Source organism: Vipera ursinii (genome assembly GCF_947247035.1).
Source record: "Vipera ursinii genome assembly, chromosome: 1".
NCBI classification, from domain to species: domain Eukaryota; kingdom Metazoa; phylum Chordata; class Lepidosauria; order Squamata; family Viperidae; genus Vipera; species Vipera ursinii.
The window spans coordinates 10,028,351-10,044,615 of NC_139512.1; the positions used below are offsets into that span (position 1 = coordinate 10,028,351).

The window sequence follows — 16,265 nt, forward strand, 5'->3', positions numbered from 1 at the left end:
GCCAGCCTGTCCTGCGGCCCAGTGGCCAGCAGGCCACAGCCCACTAGGTTGGGGACCCCTGGTGTTGCGCTTCCTGCTTGGGCTAGACCAGGGGTTTCCAACCAGTGGTACGGGTACCAGCTGTGGTACATTGGCACCTGGCAGGTGGTACACAACCATCCTGAAAATGAAAACCTCGGACAGGAGGAAGAGCACCGCCGGGCGGGCAGGCAGGTGTCTTGCTCGGCTGTGGCTTGGGGGGCGCTTTTTTCAGTGCCATTGTAACTTCAAACAGTCACTAAGCGAACTGTTGTAAGTCGAGGACTACCTGTACTTCATCACTTTTTTCCTTTTTTGGTCATCAAGTTTTTGACACCTTGCTAGGCGACTGGTGGTACTCGGATGTTGCCATATCCTAAAAGTGGTACAGTGGGTGAAAAGGTTGAGTGACGTTTTCCTTTTTAGAAGAGGATATAATCATGAAATTAATGAAGACTAAAGAAAAATAAAAAAAAATGTTCTCATGTCCTCTTAGGTCCTGGACCTGGATGTTACAGCTTACCGCCCACGATTGGATTTGTCAACCATGATTATACCCGCTTCACCAGTCCTGCTTATTCCTTTCGTCAGAGGCTCAACAATCACGGTGAGCAACAGCATTGCTGAGCGTCGTAACCTGTAAGACGGGGGATGGTCACTCAAGAGATGCTTCCACTAAAATAGGTTCTCCAAACTTGACAGCTTTAAGACTTGTAGACTTCAAGTCCCAGAATTCCCCAGCCAGCCAGGTTTGGAGACCCCTGCACTAAAATTTCCATCGTTCGTAACTGCCTCTGATAGGAGATGGGGACAGATACAGGAAGTCCTCAAGTTACGACCACAATTGGGGCCAGAATTTCTATTGCTAAGCAAGGCGACTGTGAAGGCAGTCACTCCTGATTTTATAACTGTTTTGCTGCAGTTGGTAAGTGAATCGCTATATTTCTTTAGTGAATCATTAAATGAATCCAGCTTCCTTCCCCCATTGTCGTTGCTTGTCGGAGGTTGATTGAGAAGGTCACAAGTGGTGATCACGTGCCCCCAGGACTCTGCAACCGTCGTAAATAGAGGTAGTCCTCGACTTACAACCACAACTGAGCCCCGAATTTCTGCTGTTGAATGCAACATTTGTGAAGTGAATTCTGCCCTGTTTTGCGACACTTTCCTGCCACAGTTGTCAAGTGAAGCACTACAGTCGTTAAGTTGACAGCACGGTTGTTAAGTCAGTCTGGTTTTTCCCTATTGACTTTGCTTGTCAGAAGGTCGCAAAAGGGGACCGCGTGTCCCGGGGACACTGCAAGTGTCATAAATATGAGTCAGTTGCTAAGCGTCCAAATTTTGTTCACATGACCATGGGGGATGCTACAGTAGTCATAAGTGTGATGCTGTGGCCCGATGCCAATACAGACTGCACTATTGCACTGAAATACCTTAGGAAAGTTGAACTGGTGACTTAATAATAATAATAGAGTTGGAAGGGACCTTGGAGGTCTTCTAGTCCAGGGGTCCCCAACCCCCAGTCCGTGGATCAGTACCGGGCCACGGCATGCCAGCAACTGATCCACACAAACGAGCAAAGCCCGATCTGTGGGATGCAGGTAGCACACAAAACCACGCACTCTCCAGTCCACGGAAAAACCTCTCTCCACAGAACCAGTCCCTGGTGCCCAAAAGGTTGGGGACCTCTGTGCTAGTTCAACCTTGCTCAGGCAGGAAACCCTGGCCTATACCATTTCAGACAAATAGTTGTCTAACCTCTTCTTAAAAACTTCCAGTGCTGGAGCATTCCCGGCTTCTGGAGGCAGGTTGTTCCACTGGTTAATTGTTCTCACTGTCAGGAAGTTTCTCCTTAGTCCTAGGTTGCTTCTCTCTTTGATGACTTTCCATCTATTGCTTCTTGTCCTGCCTTCAGGTGCTTTGGAGGATAGCTTGACTCCCTCTTCTTTGGGGCAGCCCCTCAAATATTGGAACATTCCTATCATGTCCCCACTCGTCCTTCTCTTCATTAAACTAGACATACCCAATTCCAGCAACCGTTCCTTATATGTTTTAGTCTCCAGTCCCCTGATCATCTTTGTTGCTCTTCTCCGGAATCTTTTTAGAGTCTCAACATCTTTTTTACATCGTGGTGACCAAAACTGGATGCAGACTTCAGACACCCGTTCTCTGCAAAAGTGGATGGGTGCCCGATATTGGACTTTATAGACCAGAGTTTCTCAACCTTGTCAACTTTACAATGTGTGGACTTCAATCACTTTCAGTCCAAACAACCCACCTCATAGGGTTATTGTTTGGAAAGTGTGTTGGATATGCTTGTTACCTTGATTGACTCATCAGCAAGAACGATGAGTCAGCATATAGAAAGGAGGTGGAGAAGTTAATAGACTGGTGCAAAGCCAACAACCTGTCTCTGAATGTAGACAAAACAGAAGAGATGGTTGTTGACTTCAGGAGGACAAAATATGACTGCTCTCCTCTGAACATCGATGGCTCCTTCGTGGAGATTGTAAGGAGCACCAAATTTCTTGGTGTTCATTTGGCGGAGAATCTCACTTGGTCCCTCAACACCTGTTCCATAACAAGGAAGGCCCACCAGTGTCTTTACTTTCTGAGGAAACTGAGGAACACACAGCTTCCACCACACATCCTCACAATCTTCTACAGAGGGACTGTTGAGAGCACCCTGAGCAGTTGCATTACTGCCTGGTTTGGAAACTGCACCGTTTCGGATCGCAAAACCCTACTAGCGAATAGTGAGGATGGCAGAGAAGATCATCGGGGTTGCTCTTCCCTCCGTCATGGATATTTACATCACACGTTGCATCCATCCGTAAAGCCAGAAACATTGTGGCTGATTACACCCCCCCCATACACACTCTTCACTCTTTTGCCATCCGGAAAGAGGTAGAGGAGCATTTGGGCTCGGCCATCCAGATTGTGTAACAGTTTCTTCCTACAAGCCATTAGAATTCTCAACACGAAGAAACTGGAACTATAAATACTTGTATTTGTAGTTTTTTTAAAAAAAGTTTTTAGTTTAGAGTTATGTGTAGTTTGTGTTCTGTTCTTTTTTGATTCGTGTCGTCTGATGTAGCACCTTGATCCTAGGGAAACGTCGTTTTGTTTCACTGTGTACTGTACTGTATATTGTTGAAATGACAATAAAGTTGTCTACTACTACTACTACTACTACTACTACTACTACTACTACTAAAAGGTAAAGGTTCCCCCGCACATGCGTGCTAGTCGTTTCTGACTCTAGGGGCCGGTGCTCATCTCTGTTTCAAAGCCGAAGAGCCAGCGCTTGTCCGAGGACGTCTCCGTGGTCATGTGGCCGGCATGACTAGACGCCAAAGGCGCACGGAACGCTGTTACCTTCCCACCGTAGCGGTCCCTATTTTTCTACTTGCATTTTTACGTGCTTTCGAACTGCTAGGTTGGCAGAAGCTGGGACGAGTAACAGGCGCTCACTTTGCTACGCGGCACTCGGGATTCGACCCGCCAAACTGCCAACCTTCTGATCGACAAGCTCAGCGTCCTAACCCACTATTACTACTACCAGCCAAATGCTAGAATAAACTGAAGCATTAACCCTAGATCCGAAGAATTGTTTACAAATAATTCTCTCTCTTTGTTTTTTCTTCTCAGGCCACGATGCAAGTCCTGGACCCTGTTACTATGTGTCCCCTGAGCACACACGCTTCGGCAGGATGACGGGTCCTTCTTACTCCATGCTGGGACGAGCAAAACCTCCAGGTAAGCGCCAAGCAATAATGACAATAGGAATGGGAAGGAGGGAAAGGAGGCAAGAATGAGGGAGGGAGAGAGGGATGGAGGAAGGAAGGAAGGAAGGAAGGAAGGAAGGAAGGAGGGGAGGGAGAGAGAGAGAAGAAAGGAAGGTGTAAGGAAGGAGGAGGGAGGGAAGAAAGGAAGGAGGAAAGTAGGGAGAGGAAGGAAGGAAGGAAGGGAGGAAGGAAGGAGAGATAGAGGGAGGAGGGAAAGGGAGGGAGAGAGAGAAGAAAGGAAGGTGGAAGGAAGGAGGAGGGAGGGAAGAAAGGAAGGAAACTAGGGAGAGGGAGGAAGGAAGGAAGGAAGGAGAGATAAAGGGAGGAGGGGAGGGAGAGGGAGAGAAGAGGTGGAAGGAAGGAGGAGGGAGGGAAGAAAGGAAGGAGAGATAGAGGAAGGAAGGAGGGAATGAGGGAGGGAGAGAGAAGAATAAAGGAAGGTGTAAGGAAGGTGGAGGGAGGGAAGAGGAAGGAGGAAAGTGGGGAGAGGGAGGAAGGAAGAAAGGAAGGAGAGATAGAGGAAGGGAGGAGGGAACGAGGCAGGGAGAGAGAGAAGAAGAAAGCAAGGAGGAAGGAGGTGGGAGGGAAGGAAGGAGGGGGTGAAGGAGGGAGAAGGAGGAAGAAAGGAGGGAGAAAAGAAAGAAGGGAGTGAGGAAGGAGGCAAAGAAGGAGAAGGGCGAGAGGGAGAAAGGAGGGAGGGAGGGAGAGAGAGAGAGAGGAAGAAAGGATGAAGGGAGGGAGAGAGGGAGGAAAGAAAGAAAGAAGAAGGGAGGAAGGGAAATAGGAAGGGAGGAAAGAAGGAAGGAAGCAGGCGGGGGTGGGGGCGAGAGAGAAGCAGGCAGGCCAGAACTGAAGTCCACCCATCTTAAAATCACCCAGCTGGAGGAACTCTCTGCCCTGGTGGTTCATTGCTTTGCTCCTGGTTCCTAAGGCCAACTCCCTCCCCTCTTCCCACCACCTGCTGTCAAGTTGTATGGGCTTCTCAAGTGACTCTGAGGCACTGTTTACCTTAAAAGTAAACCAGGTCGACTCAGCCTTCCATCCTTCCCAGGTAGGTAAAATGAGGACCCAGATTGTTGGGGGCAATTAAGCTGACTTTGTAATAATGCCGCTTGGGGTGTTTTGTGTGAAAGCCCTAATAAGCAGGCATATACATAGAATGAAGGCTACTGCTAAGCTTGTAAGCCGCCCTGAGTCTTCGGAGAAGGGCGGGATATAAATGGAATTAAAATTTAAAAAATAAAAATAAAAAAGTCCTTTATTCAGCCTAATACATCGGCAAATGCTTGCTCGAAGGAAGCTGGAATCTGAAATCTCCTCCCCCTTGCACCATATATTAAAAGACAATTCTCCCCCTTTCTAATTTTGTCATTAATCATATTCTCCAATTAATTTAAAGAATCCAGTTTCCCTTCCACCCGACAAGGTCTTATCTTCTTTAGTTAGAGAGATGGCCTTGAAGGTCCCATCCTCCTCTTCCCCCCCCTCCCAACCTTAAACTCAATCTCTTAAAGCAGGGGTAGGCAACCTCGGCTCTTTTATGACTCATGGACTTCAACTCCCAGAATTCCTGAGTCAGCATAGCTGACTCAGGAATTCTGGGAGTTGAAGTCCATGAGTCATAAAAGAGCCGAGGTTGCCTACCCCTGTCTTAAAGCAATACACAAGTTTAACGTAGGAGATGGCTGCTTCTTCATCTCTTGTCAAGCAAGAACATTCGACGTTCGCAGCGTTGACACCCATTACAAAAAGTCTCTAAACTCTACATTTGTCTCTGCACCTTCCCCAGCTCTGCCTCAAACCCCCGGACCGGGTACATACAGTCCAGAGAAGCTGGGACTCAACCTTCAGCAGCGGGCACCCACCTTCTCCATAGGTGCCCGCCCTAAATCTCGTCCACTGGATGCCGTTCCGGCTCCCAACAGCTACACCCTCCCTTCACTGCTCAGAGCACGGATTCCCGGCAGACACTCCAAGCCCAGCCGGGCTGCTATCTCCGGCCGGAACGCTAAAGGCACCGCTTCCAAGGGACCTTGCCAAACGCCAGGCCCGGCAAACTACAACTCCCAGGCACCTGCCCTCTGCTTCTGCCGCCCCCCAGCATTCTCCATGCTGAAGAGGCTCCAGAAGCCCCCGAGAGCCTTCCAGACCCCCGGGCCAGGGGCCCACAGCCCAGAAAAAGTCAGCGTTCACAAGACAAGGGGGCCGTCTTACTCTTTGGGGGTTCGTCACTCCGAATACCTCATGCCGTTTATCGCGGATGCTCCAAAGTGGTAGGGCAGCAGAAAGGAGAGGGGGGGTGGTTGTCTTCTGGAGTAATTTTTTTTCAAAAAAAAATTTTTAAAAAAATTATTCCTTATTAATTCCTAATTATGAATTGTTTTAATTTTTTTCTACAAAAAGCATAAAAACTAATGCAAATTAGTGAAAGCAGGAGAAAAGAAAGCAAAAGGGGAAAAAAGAAAGAAAGAAAAAAAGAGAGAGAGAGAGAAAGAAAGAAAGAAAGAAAGAAAGAAAGAAAGAAAGAAAGAAGAAAGGAAGAAAGGAAGGAAGGAAGGAAGGAAGGAAGGAAGGAAGGAAGGAAGGAAGGAAGGAAGGAAGGAAGGAAACTGAACTCTTAATTCCACCCCTGTCACAGAAGCTCGCTGGGTGACTTTGGACCAATCAACCAGGTGACGATGAGTTCTAGTTCCGCCTTAGACTTGAAAGCCAACTGGGTGACTTTGGGCTAATTACCAGGTGACTGTGTGTTCTAGTCCCGCCTTATACACGAAAGCCAGTTGGGTGGCTATGGGCCAATCACCAGGAGCTGGTGAGTTCTAGTCCCGCTTTATGCACGAAAGCTGGTTGGGTGGCTATGGACCAATCCCTCTCTCAGCCCAACCTACCTCACAAGGTCGTTGTTGTGAGGAAAATAGGAGGAGGGGGGGATTTCCTCGCTGTCTTGAGTTCTGCCTCCAGAAGCTGTGAATGCTCCGACATTGGAAGTTTTTAAGAAGAGACTGGACAGCCATTTGTCTGAAATGGCATAGGGGTTTCCTGCCTGAGCAGGGGGTTGGACTAGATGACCTCCAAGGTCCCTTCCAACTTTACTATTATGATTATGATTAAATACAGTGAAATAAAAGAAAAAAAACGCAGAAAGAAAGAATAAAAAGAATAGAAGCTTTGGATTTCCTTTGCAGCCAATTAATTTAATTTTAATTTAATTTAATAATATTTCTATACCGCCCTTCTCCCGAAGGACTCAGGGCGGTGAACAGGGCAAGAATAAAAATACAGAATTACAAAAGTTAAAAAATAATTAAAAACATGCCCATATACTAAAAACAATTAATACATCTTAAAACCCCAATAAAATAACAATAACAACCCCCCCAGTCCCCCATCAGGCCAGGCCAGCTTGTTCAAAAAAGTATGTTTTTAGCTCGCTATAACCACGGGGGAAAGATCATTTTTTTCCTATTATCTATTATCAAAACTGAATTTGGAAAGTTATCTATGTTTAAAAGTTTTTCTTTTCTTTTTTTCTTTTCTGGCAGTATTTGAGCAACTGGAAATTAATAATGAATAATTTGAAAGGCAGGACACTCCTGTTTTAATGAGGCAATTGGAATGAATTCTAATGGTAAATAAGACATATTGATGTTTCTATTAGTGCTGATGTTATTATTATTATTATTGTTATCTTCTGATTGGGGACTGTGGCCCTGATGACAAGCTTCTCTGGCATTTATACACTGCTGTACTATTTAATTTTACTTGATCTTATTGATTACAGTCACTTCTTTGATGTTTCGGTTGTGTAAATTAAGCGCAGCATAGAATTCATGCAACACATTTTAGTTAATCAACGTTTATCCATCCTTATCAACATTACTGTATATTTTTGACTGTGAACAAAAATTCGTAATTCCCACCACAAGAACATCACAAAACCGCAACGTATATTATTAGTATGCTTTGTATGGTCTAACTTATCTACAAAAATTATCTTTTTTGTCATATACTGTTACCTCTTTGGGATTCAGGGTATCAGCTGCCATGGTTTTTAATGTGTCTCCTTAACATTGTTGTGCAGCGAAATTAAGCTGATACTTCCTTTTTTTCTTAAACACAAGGTAAATAATAGTAATATTCTTTTCAGTTGAGTTTATTTAGATAGGCGTGAAAGCCGGGTTACGTGATTTGTTTTTCACTGTCAGATACCTATCGTGCCTTTGCAAAATGAGGAATCTGTTTATTCAAGCAACGTTAAGAGGTCTGCAACTTTTTTTTTTTTGGATATTTTTGTTCTCTTCCTTGCTGGATTGTATTTGTGTTCGCGTCGTACGGCATAGAAAATGCACCTCCCTTTAAGCAATTATACTTTCTCTATTCCCCTTTGCCTTTGGCAGCTTTAAAAATGATTTATGCATTAACTGGCTAAGGGTGAGACCCAAGCAAACAAAAGACCACAAGTTTACTTATTTAAATATAAATATTTAAATCTGGCTGCCTCCCTCGCTTGTGGGGGCTAAAGATAAGTGCCTGGAGGGCTGAAGCCAAACAGGGATAAAATAGAAAATAAAGGTACAGAACAGCTAGTATAATTTACATACAGTGACTGAAATCATTCCGTTTCTGGTCTGAAGGCTGGATCGAAACACACCAATCAACCAGCTGGGGTCCACTTAACTTCCCAGGCCCAAATCTTAGGGAAACAACCAATCTTTCATGCTTGACAAAAGAACCACAGGGTCATACAATCTGGATCTCGGAGGAGGGGCAGTGATGAGATTCAGCCAGTTCACACCAGTTCGGCAGAACCGGTAGCTAATTTTTTGTTGCCCAGGCCCAGAATGGACTTCCGGAAGCGGCATCCCACACGGAGAACTGGTTGTTCATGTGATGTAGTGGGTCCTACGCAAGGAAGAGATGCCAGCCGGAGTACGTGTTCAGCTCTTTATTGTGGGGGGTTTCATACTGGAGAACAACGGCTACCTGGCCTCCTTATATACCTGGCCAGGTAGGCGGCTAGCCAATGTGGTTGGCCCTAGGTTTCCCGCCGAAACTGGGTTTCCCGCCAAAACCGTCCAGGCCAACGCCCCCTAGTGGCCGCTGCTATGCAGATGCCTGCACCTGGATACATAACAGTTCACATATTTGAATCCAAGCACTGGGTCAACCTATTTTCCAAAGCACCTGAGGGCAGGACAAAAAACAATGGATGGAAAGTACTCAAGGAGAGGAGCAACCTGGAATAAAGGAGAAACTGCCTAACAGCGAGGACAAGATGCCCTACGCGCAGTTACTCATGCGCTCGTGACCTCCCGTTTGGACTACTGCAACGCTCTCTACATGGGGCTGCCCTTGAGGACCACTCGGAGGCTTCAACTGGTGCAGAATGCGGCCGCGTGAGTCGTAATGGGGGTCTCCCGATACTCCCACGTAACACCTCTACTCCGCGAGCTGCATTGGCTTCCGGTTGCCCTCCGGGTGAAATTCAAGGTGCTGGTCATTACCTATAAAGCCCTACATGGCTTGGGTCCGGGGTATTTGAGGGAACACCTGCTGCCAGCATCAAGTTCCCTTCGTCCAGTGCGCTCCCACAGGGAGGGTCTTCTCAGGGTCCCACCGGTAAGAGATTGCCAGCGGGTAACACCCAGGGATAGGGCCTTCTCAGTGGGGGCGCCTGCCCTTTGGAACCAGCTGCCTGTGGAGCTGAGGACTGCCCCCGACCTCCGTTCATTCCGCCGGGGCCTGAAGACCTGGCTCTTCGAGCTCTCTGGCCCAGGCTGAGGACTAATTTATTTTAACTGGGGTTTTATCTGTACAGGGATAAATTTAATCTTTTTAAAACTGGTTTTAACTTTTGTATTTTTGGTTTTTAATTCCCTGTAAACCGCCCTGAGTCCTCCGGGAAAGGGCGGTATATAAATGTAATAAAATAAAAATAAATAAATAAATAAATTAACCAGTGGAACAACCTGCCTCCAGAAGTCCTAGGTGTTCAATCATTGGAGGCTTTTAAGAGGAGACTGGACAGCCATTTGTCTCAAATTGCACAGGGTCTCCTGTTTGAGCACGGGGTTGGGCTAGAAGACCTCCAAGGTCCCTTCCAGCTCCATTCTGAATTTGGAACTTTAACGTGGGCCTTTCCAGTTGCTTGACCTTCAAGCAGGTGGCCTCTCACAATGTTACGGGATCTTCACTCGCCCAAACATAATCAGAGCCTGTTAGGAAGAAATGTTTGGGGGAGTTAGTGGAGCATTTCCAAATTCTTGTCCCCATCTCTTTACATGAAGACAACTGCGGTGGAGAAGCGTCCAAGTGGGCTAAGAGAAGCGGAGTCTTTTCACACTAATTATGTCACCCACGTGCGCCAGGCAAGGTGCGACCGAAGGATAAGCCGGCTTCCAAAGCGGAGGGCTCAGAATGGCTTCGCAGTTAACAGGGGAAACACGATCTCATTACCAAGTGTCATCCTCTCTCCTGTCCCCAAGGAGCTGGATAGGAGCAGATGGTGAGGCTGCTTTAGAAAGTCTGGAGAAGAGGACTGACCCTCCCTAACTCCCTCCCTCCTCCCTTCCCATTTCCTCCCTCCCTCTCACTTCACATTTCCTTCCTTCCTTCTTCCCTCCTTCTCTCCCTCCTCTCTCTCCTTTCCCATTTCCTCCCTCCCTCCCTCTCCCTTCCCATTTCCTCCCTCCCTCCCTCCTCCCTCTCCCTTCCCATTTCCTCCCTCCCTCCCTCTCCCTTCCCATTTCCTTCATTCTTTCCTTCTTCCCTCCTCCTCTCCCTCCTCTCTCTCCTTTCCCATTTCCTCCCTCCCTCCCTCCTCCCTCTCCCTTCCCATTTCCTCCCTCCCTCCTTCTCCCTTCCCATTTCCTTCCTTCCTTCCTTCTTCCCTCCTTCTCTCCCTCCTCTCTCTCCTTTCCCATTTCCTCTCTCCCTCCCTCTCCCTTCCCATTTCCTCCTCCCCTCCCTCCCTTCCCGTTTCTTCCCTCCCTCCCTCTCCCTTTCCCTTCCCATTTCCTTCCTCCCTCTCCCTTCCCATTTCCTTCCTCCCTCCCTCCTCCCTCTCCCTTCCCATTTCCTCCCTCCCTCCCTCTCCCTTCCCATTTCCTTCATTCCTTCCTTCTTCCCTCCTTCTCTCCCTCCTCTCTCCTTTCCCATTTCCTCCCTCCCTCCCTCCTCCCTCTCCCTTCCCATTTCCTCCCTCCCTCCTTCTCCCTTCCCATTTCCTTCCTTCCTTCCTTCTTCCCTCCTTCTCTCCCTCCTCTCTCTCCTTTCCCATTTCCTCTCTCCCTCCCTCTCCCTTCCCATTTCCTCCTCCCCTCCCTCCCTTCCCGTTTCTTCCCTCCCTCCCTCTCCCTTTCCCTTCCCATTTCCTTCCTCCCTCTCCCTTCCCATTTCCTCCCTCCCTCCTTCTCCCTTCCCATTTCCTTCCTTCCTTCCTTCTTCCCTCCTTCTCTCCCTCCTCTCTCTCCTTTCCCATTTCCTCTCTCCCTCCCTCTCCCTTCCCATTTCCTCCTCCCCTCCCTCCCTTCCCGTTTCTTCCCTCCCTCCCTCTCCCTTTCCCTTCCCATTTCCTTCCTCCCTCTCCCTTCCCATTTCCTCCCTCCCTCCCTCCTCCCTCTCCCTTCCCATTTCCTTCATTCTTTCCTTCTTCCCTCCTCCTCTCCCTCCTCTCTCTCCTTTCCCATTTCCTCCCTCCCTCCCTCCTCCCTCTCCCTTCCCATTTCCTCCCTCCCTCCTTCTCCCTTCCCATTTCCTTCCTTCCTTCCTTCTTCCCTCCTTCTCTCCCTCCTCTCTCTCCTTTCCCATTTCCTCTCTCCCTCCCTCTCCCTTCCCATTTCCTCCTCCCCTCCCTCCCTTCCCGTTTCTTCCCTCCCTCCCTCTCCCTTTCCCTTCCCATTTCCTTCCTCCCTCTCCCTTCCCATTTCCTTCCTCCCTCCCTCCTCCCTCTCCCTTCCCATTTCCTCCCTCCCTCTCCCTTCCCATTTCCTTCATTCCTTCCTTCTTCCCTCCTTCTCTCCCTCCTCTCTCCTTTCCCATTTCCTCCCTCCCTCCCTCCTCCCTCTCCCTTGCCATTTCCTCCCTCCCTCCTTCTCCCTTCCCATTTCCTTCCTTCCTTCCTTCTTCCCTCCTTCTCTCCCTCCTCTCTCTCCTTTCCCATTTCCTCTCTCCCTCCCTCTCCCTTCCCATTTCCTCCTCCCCTCCCTCCCTTCCCGTTTCTTCCCTCCCTCCCTCTCCCTTTCCCTTCCCATTTCCTTCCTCCCTCTCCCTTCCCATTTCCTTCCTCCCTCTCTCCCTTTCCCTTCCCATTTCCTTCCTCCCTCTCCCTTCCCATTTCCTTTGCTTCCTCCCTCCCTCCTCCCTCTCCCTTCCCATTTCCTTCCTCCCTCTCCCTCTCCCTCTCCCTCTCCCTCTCCCTCTCCCTCTCCCTCTCCCTCTCCCTCTCCCTTCCCATTTCCTTCCTTCCTTCCTTCCTTCCTCCCTCCCTCCCTCCCTCCCTCCCTCCTTCCTTTCTGGGTTTATTTTTTCCCCCATCCTGTTCTTCTCTCTGTTTTGCAGGGTGTTTTTCTATTATCCTTTATTATTAAATGTTTTAACAATTGTAAATCACCTAGAATCGCTGGGAGTCCGGCAGTAAAGGTATTGTAGGGGATGGCCAGACTGAGCCTGAGGGAGGGGTCAAGTATATCATCAGTCTCAATTCTCTTCACACCCACAGGAGATCTCAGTCCGTGAATTCCTCATCTACCACCAACTTGCTTTGATTGTTCATAGTTCAGATTCTGTAGAGAGCTTAAGCTTGCAATAAACCTATATATTCATTTGAACTGCCTGAATCTCCTGATTTCTGGCTCTTGACAGGTAAACTTCAACTTACGACTACAATTGGAACCGGAATTTCCATCCTAAGCCAATGCAGTTTTAAAGGCAGACATCCTAGGGTCAGACCTGATTTTGTGACCACTTTAACTGCGCCATTAAGTGAGCAGTTGTTAACTAAATGTAGCTTTCTCAATTGACTTTGCTTGTCGAAAGCTGGCTGGGAAGGCCGCAGATTCTGATCACGTGACTACAAGACGTTGCTACTGTCATAAATGTAAGTGGTTGCCAAGTGGCAAATTGCAATGGCGTGACCATTGGGGGTGGTATAATGGTTGCAAGTCACTTTTTCTAAGGCTGTTGTAACTTTGAAATGAAGTTAAATCAGATTGTAAGTCAAGGACTACCTGTATATAAATTGAATGCCATATTATTACTCAAGTAGGCCAGGGTTAGGCAACCTTGGCCCTTTTATGACTCGTGGACTTCAACTCCCAGAATTCCTGAGCCAGCATGGCTCAGCTTGGAAACTTCTCCCTTTCCCCTCAGCATGGTTGGCTCAGGAATTCTGGGAGTTGAAGTCCACGAGTCATAAAAGAGCCAAGGTTGCCTACCCCTGAAGTAGGCCTACGTGATGAAGTTTGTTTCTGCTACCCAGTTGCTGCTAAAATGAGTTTGATGGTGACACTGATGAAGCAGCCCCAGCTATGCAGATTCCTGGGGACACAAATGATGGTCAGACGCATCGTGAGTTCCAGGAACCTTAGAAAATGATGGTTTCCCAGTGCCACTGTTGAATGAAGACCTCAGCAGACGCCTTAAAGCAGGGATCGCCAAACTTGGCAACTTTAAGACAGGTGGACTTCAACTGCCAGAATTCCCCTATTTTGGTTTTAAGGAAACTTTAAGACAGGGGCCCTCAAACGTGGCCGCTTTAAGACTTGTGGACTACAACTCCCAGAATTCCTCAGGCAGCCTGGCTGGCTGGGGAATTCTGGGTGTTGAAGTCCACAAGTCTTAAAGTGGCCAAGTTTGAGGGCCCCTGCTTTAAGAGGAAGGAAGGAAGGAAGGAAGGAAGGAAGGAAGGAAGGAAGGAAGGAAGGAAGGAAGGAAGGAAGGAAGGAAGGAAAGGGTTGGCTGCCTGAGGAATTCTGGGAGTTGAAGTCCACATATCTTAGAGTGGCTGTGGGGAAGGAAAGGGGATCACATGGTGGGGCGGTCTGCTGAGATTGCAAAGATTGCTTGTGGCATTTCCTAACTGAAGGTTCCCCAAGGGAATAGGGAAGCTCCTGGCTTTGTTGCTTTCTGAATGCGGTTGCCAGGTGTGCAACAGGTCTTGACACCTGAAATCCTTCGGATGAACATGGCTTAATTTGGTTCTCATCTAAATTTGGCTTTAGCCTTTTATTTCTTATTAGATTTCCTTCTCTGAGCGTGTCTTCGTAAATGTCAGCCTGACTGGTAAAGCTCCTGGTGACAGCAGCAGAAAAATGAATTAAATCGCAATACTCAATCACTTTCAATTTCCTTCCTTCCTTCCCTCCCTCCCTTCTTTCCTTCCATTCTTCCTTCTTTCTTCCCTCCCTCCCTCCCTCCTTTCCTCCTTTCCTTCCTTCTCCCCTCCCTCGCCATCTTTTTTTCCTCCCTCCCTCCCTCCCCTCCCTCCTTCCCTTTCCTTCCTCCCCTTCTTTCCTTCCATCTTTCCTTCCTCCTTTCTTCTTTTCCTCCTTCCATCCTTTCCTTCTTTCCTTCCATTCCCCCTCCCTCCCCATCTTTTTTCCTTCCTTCCTTCCTTCCTTCCTTCCTTCCTTCCTTCCTTCCTTCCTTCCTTCCTTCCTTCCCTCTTTCCTTCCTTCCCCTTAACTCTCCCTTCCTTTCTCCATTTCTCCCTCCCTCCTTCCCACCCTCCCTTCCCCATCAAAATCCTTCCTTCCTTCCTTCCTTCCTTCCTTCCTTCCTTCCTTCCTTCCTTCCTTCCTTCCCCATCAACTATCTTCCTTCCTTCCTTCCTTCCATCCTTCCTTCCCCCCTTCCTTCCTCATCATGTGGAACAGAACAGAATAACTTTATTGTCACTTTGAATGTACAGTAATCAGCATACATTAAAATGAAATTTCGTTGCATACAGCATTCAGAGGGTCACCACCTCCAGTATACACACATAAATACCTTCCTTCCTTCCTTCCTTCCTTCCTTCCTTCCTTCCTTCCTTCCTTCCTTCCTTCCTTCCTTCCTTCCTTCCTTCCTTCCTTCCTTCCTTCCTTCCCTTCTTCTCCCTCTGCCTCCCTCCTTTCTTTCTTTCTTTCCTTCATTCTTTGCTTCCGTCCATCAATCCCTCCCTCCCTCCTTCCCTCTTTCCTATTTTCTTCCCGCCCTCCCTCCCTCCCTTGTAATGCTTCCTCGAAACCAAAACATCATGTTCCGCTCCCCTTGCCTGTACCTCCCCCCTCTCCACCTTCTACACTATGGCTGAAAGGAGATGGGCAACCATCCATCCGGCCAGCCCGCGGAGGGAAGAAGAAGAAGCATCTCCAGCGGTTCCATCCTCCCAGCGTGCAGCAGTTGGTCAAGCAGAGGGGGTGGGTGGGAAAAGAGAGAAACCACAGTGCCATTACATCATAGTGTGAACTGATCTTCCCAAGGGGACGGGGTTGGGTGGGGGAGGTTGTTTCTAAGCTTGGGAGGGAGTGTAGTGTGTGTGTGTGTGGGGGGGGGCTGATGTGCTGTGGCAGGGATGATAGGCGAGCCGGGCAGAGGAGTCATCTGAGCACTCTAAAAGCACTTAGCCAGACCGTCCACAGCAGACAGAATCCAAGTATGATCCTTTTCGGAAGGACTCGCTGACGCCCTCCGAGAAGCCAGCCATGAGCAGCAAGGTCACCGCAGCCACCCCTCTGCCCTCCTCAGCTGCCCCCCTGAGCCCCCCTGGCCCGTCTCCCCTGGGGGAGGAACAGGAGGTGGTCACCACCTTCTGCACCCTCCTCCCTAAGATGCCCCAGTGGAAATTCTCCGGCCCGTCCGGTTTTCTCAGCCGCAGCCCCTCCAGCGCCAGCAAAGATCTCTCGGCATCGGCCAAAAGCGGTGGCCTGGCAGAGGCTGGCAGTGTCACGGTCCCCTCCTCAGGGTCAGGCCTGGCCGCTGTCCTCGGTGCCTGCCAACCAGTCTGTGCCACGCCCTGCAGTAGGCTGAAAGGAGGTTCGCCCGGGGGCAGGAAGACGCCTCGGGGCCCGGGACCCCGAGCCTCTGGGGAGGAGTGGAGCCGTAAAGGGAGTTTCATCAGCAAACCGGTCCAAGGTTGGCTGCATCCCGACGAGAGAGTTTTAGGGCCCGGCGTCTCCTACATCGTCCGGGTGAGTAGCCTTTCGTCTTTTCCGCAACCAAACAAAGCAGCTGAGCTACCTTGCTTTGTTGTGGGGGGGGGGGAAGACATGGTCTGGGGTCCATTCGATGTTTGTTTGGGGAGTTTTGCTGATTTGGGAGGTTGGCTTGCCGCATTTAGCATCTGGATCATCTGCCGAGCAGATGGCCCCCAACTTAGCCCTGCTCATCAGTTCCAACGGAGGAAGCATTGGGGCTTTGATTAGCAGAATTATCTTATTGTTTTTCTCCACTTCTTAACCGTTCAGGTGGGCTTTGGTGATT

At 48.9% G+C, this 16,265-nt stretch overlaps 2 protein-coding genes across 2 annotated transcripts in view; both read left to right on the forward strand.

The window, feature by feature from the left end:
- The first annotated feature begins 519 nt into the window (after positions 1-519).
- On the forward strand, positions 520-6,274 carry CIMAP1D (CIMAP1 family member D). The gene is made up of 3 exons (XM_083364992.1): positions 520-625; positions 3,667-3,774; positions 5,593-6,274. The coding sequence occupies exons 2-3, from the start codon at positions 3,729-3,731 to the stop codon at positions 6,078-6,080; spliced, it is 534 nt and encodes a 177-aa protein (XP_083221118.1). The 5' UTR covers positions 520-625; positions 3,667-3,728; the 3' UTR covers positions 6,081-6,274.
- A 9,198-nt stretch (positions 6,275-15,472) lies between these two features.
- The window catches only part of SHC2 (SHC adaptor protein 2), a 46,964-nt gene continuing 46,171 nt past the window's right edge, over positions 15,473-16,265 (forward strand). The window contains exon 1 of the mRNA XM_083364311.1: positions 15,473-15,973. Coding sequence (XP_083220437.1) covers positions 15,488-15,973 — 486 coding nt within the window. The 5' untranslated portion in view covers positions 15,473-15,487. The remainder of the gene's footprint in view (positions 15,974-16,265) is intronic.

Coding starts and splice junctions, on each gene's coding strand:
- CIMAP1D (XM_083364992.1), top strand. CDS start 3,729: ATGACGGGTCCTTCTTACTCCATGCTGGGACGAGCAAAACCTCCAG. Junction 3,775..5,592: donor GGGACGAGCAAAACCTCCAG/GTAAGCGCCAAG, acceptor CACCTTCCCCAG/CTCTGCCTCAAACCCCCGGA.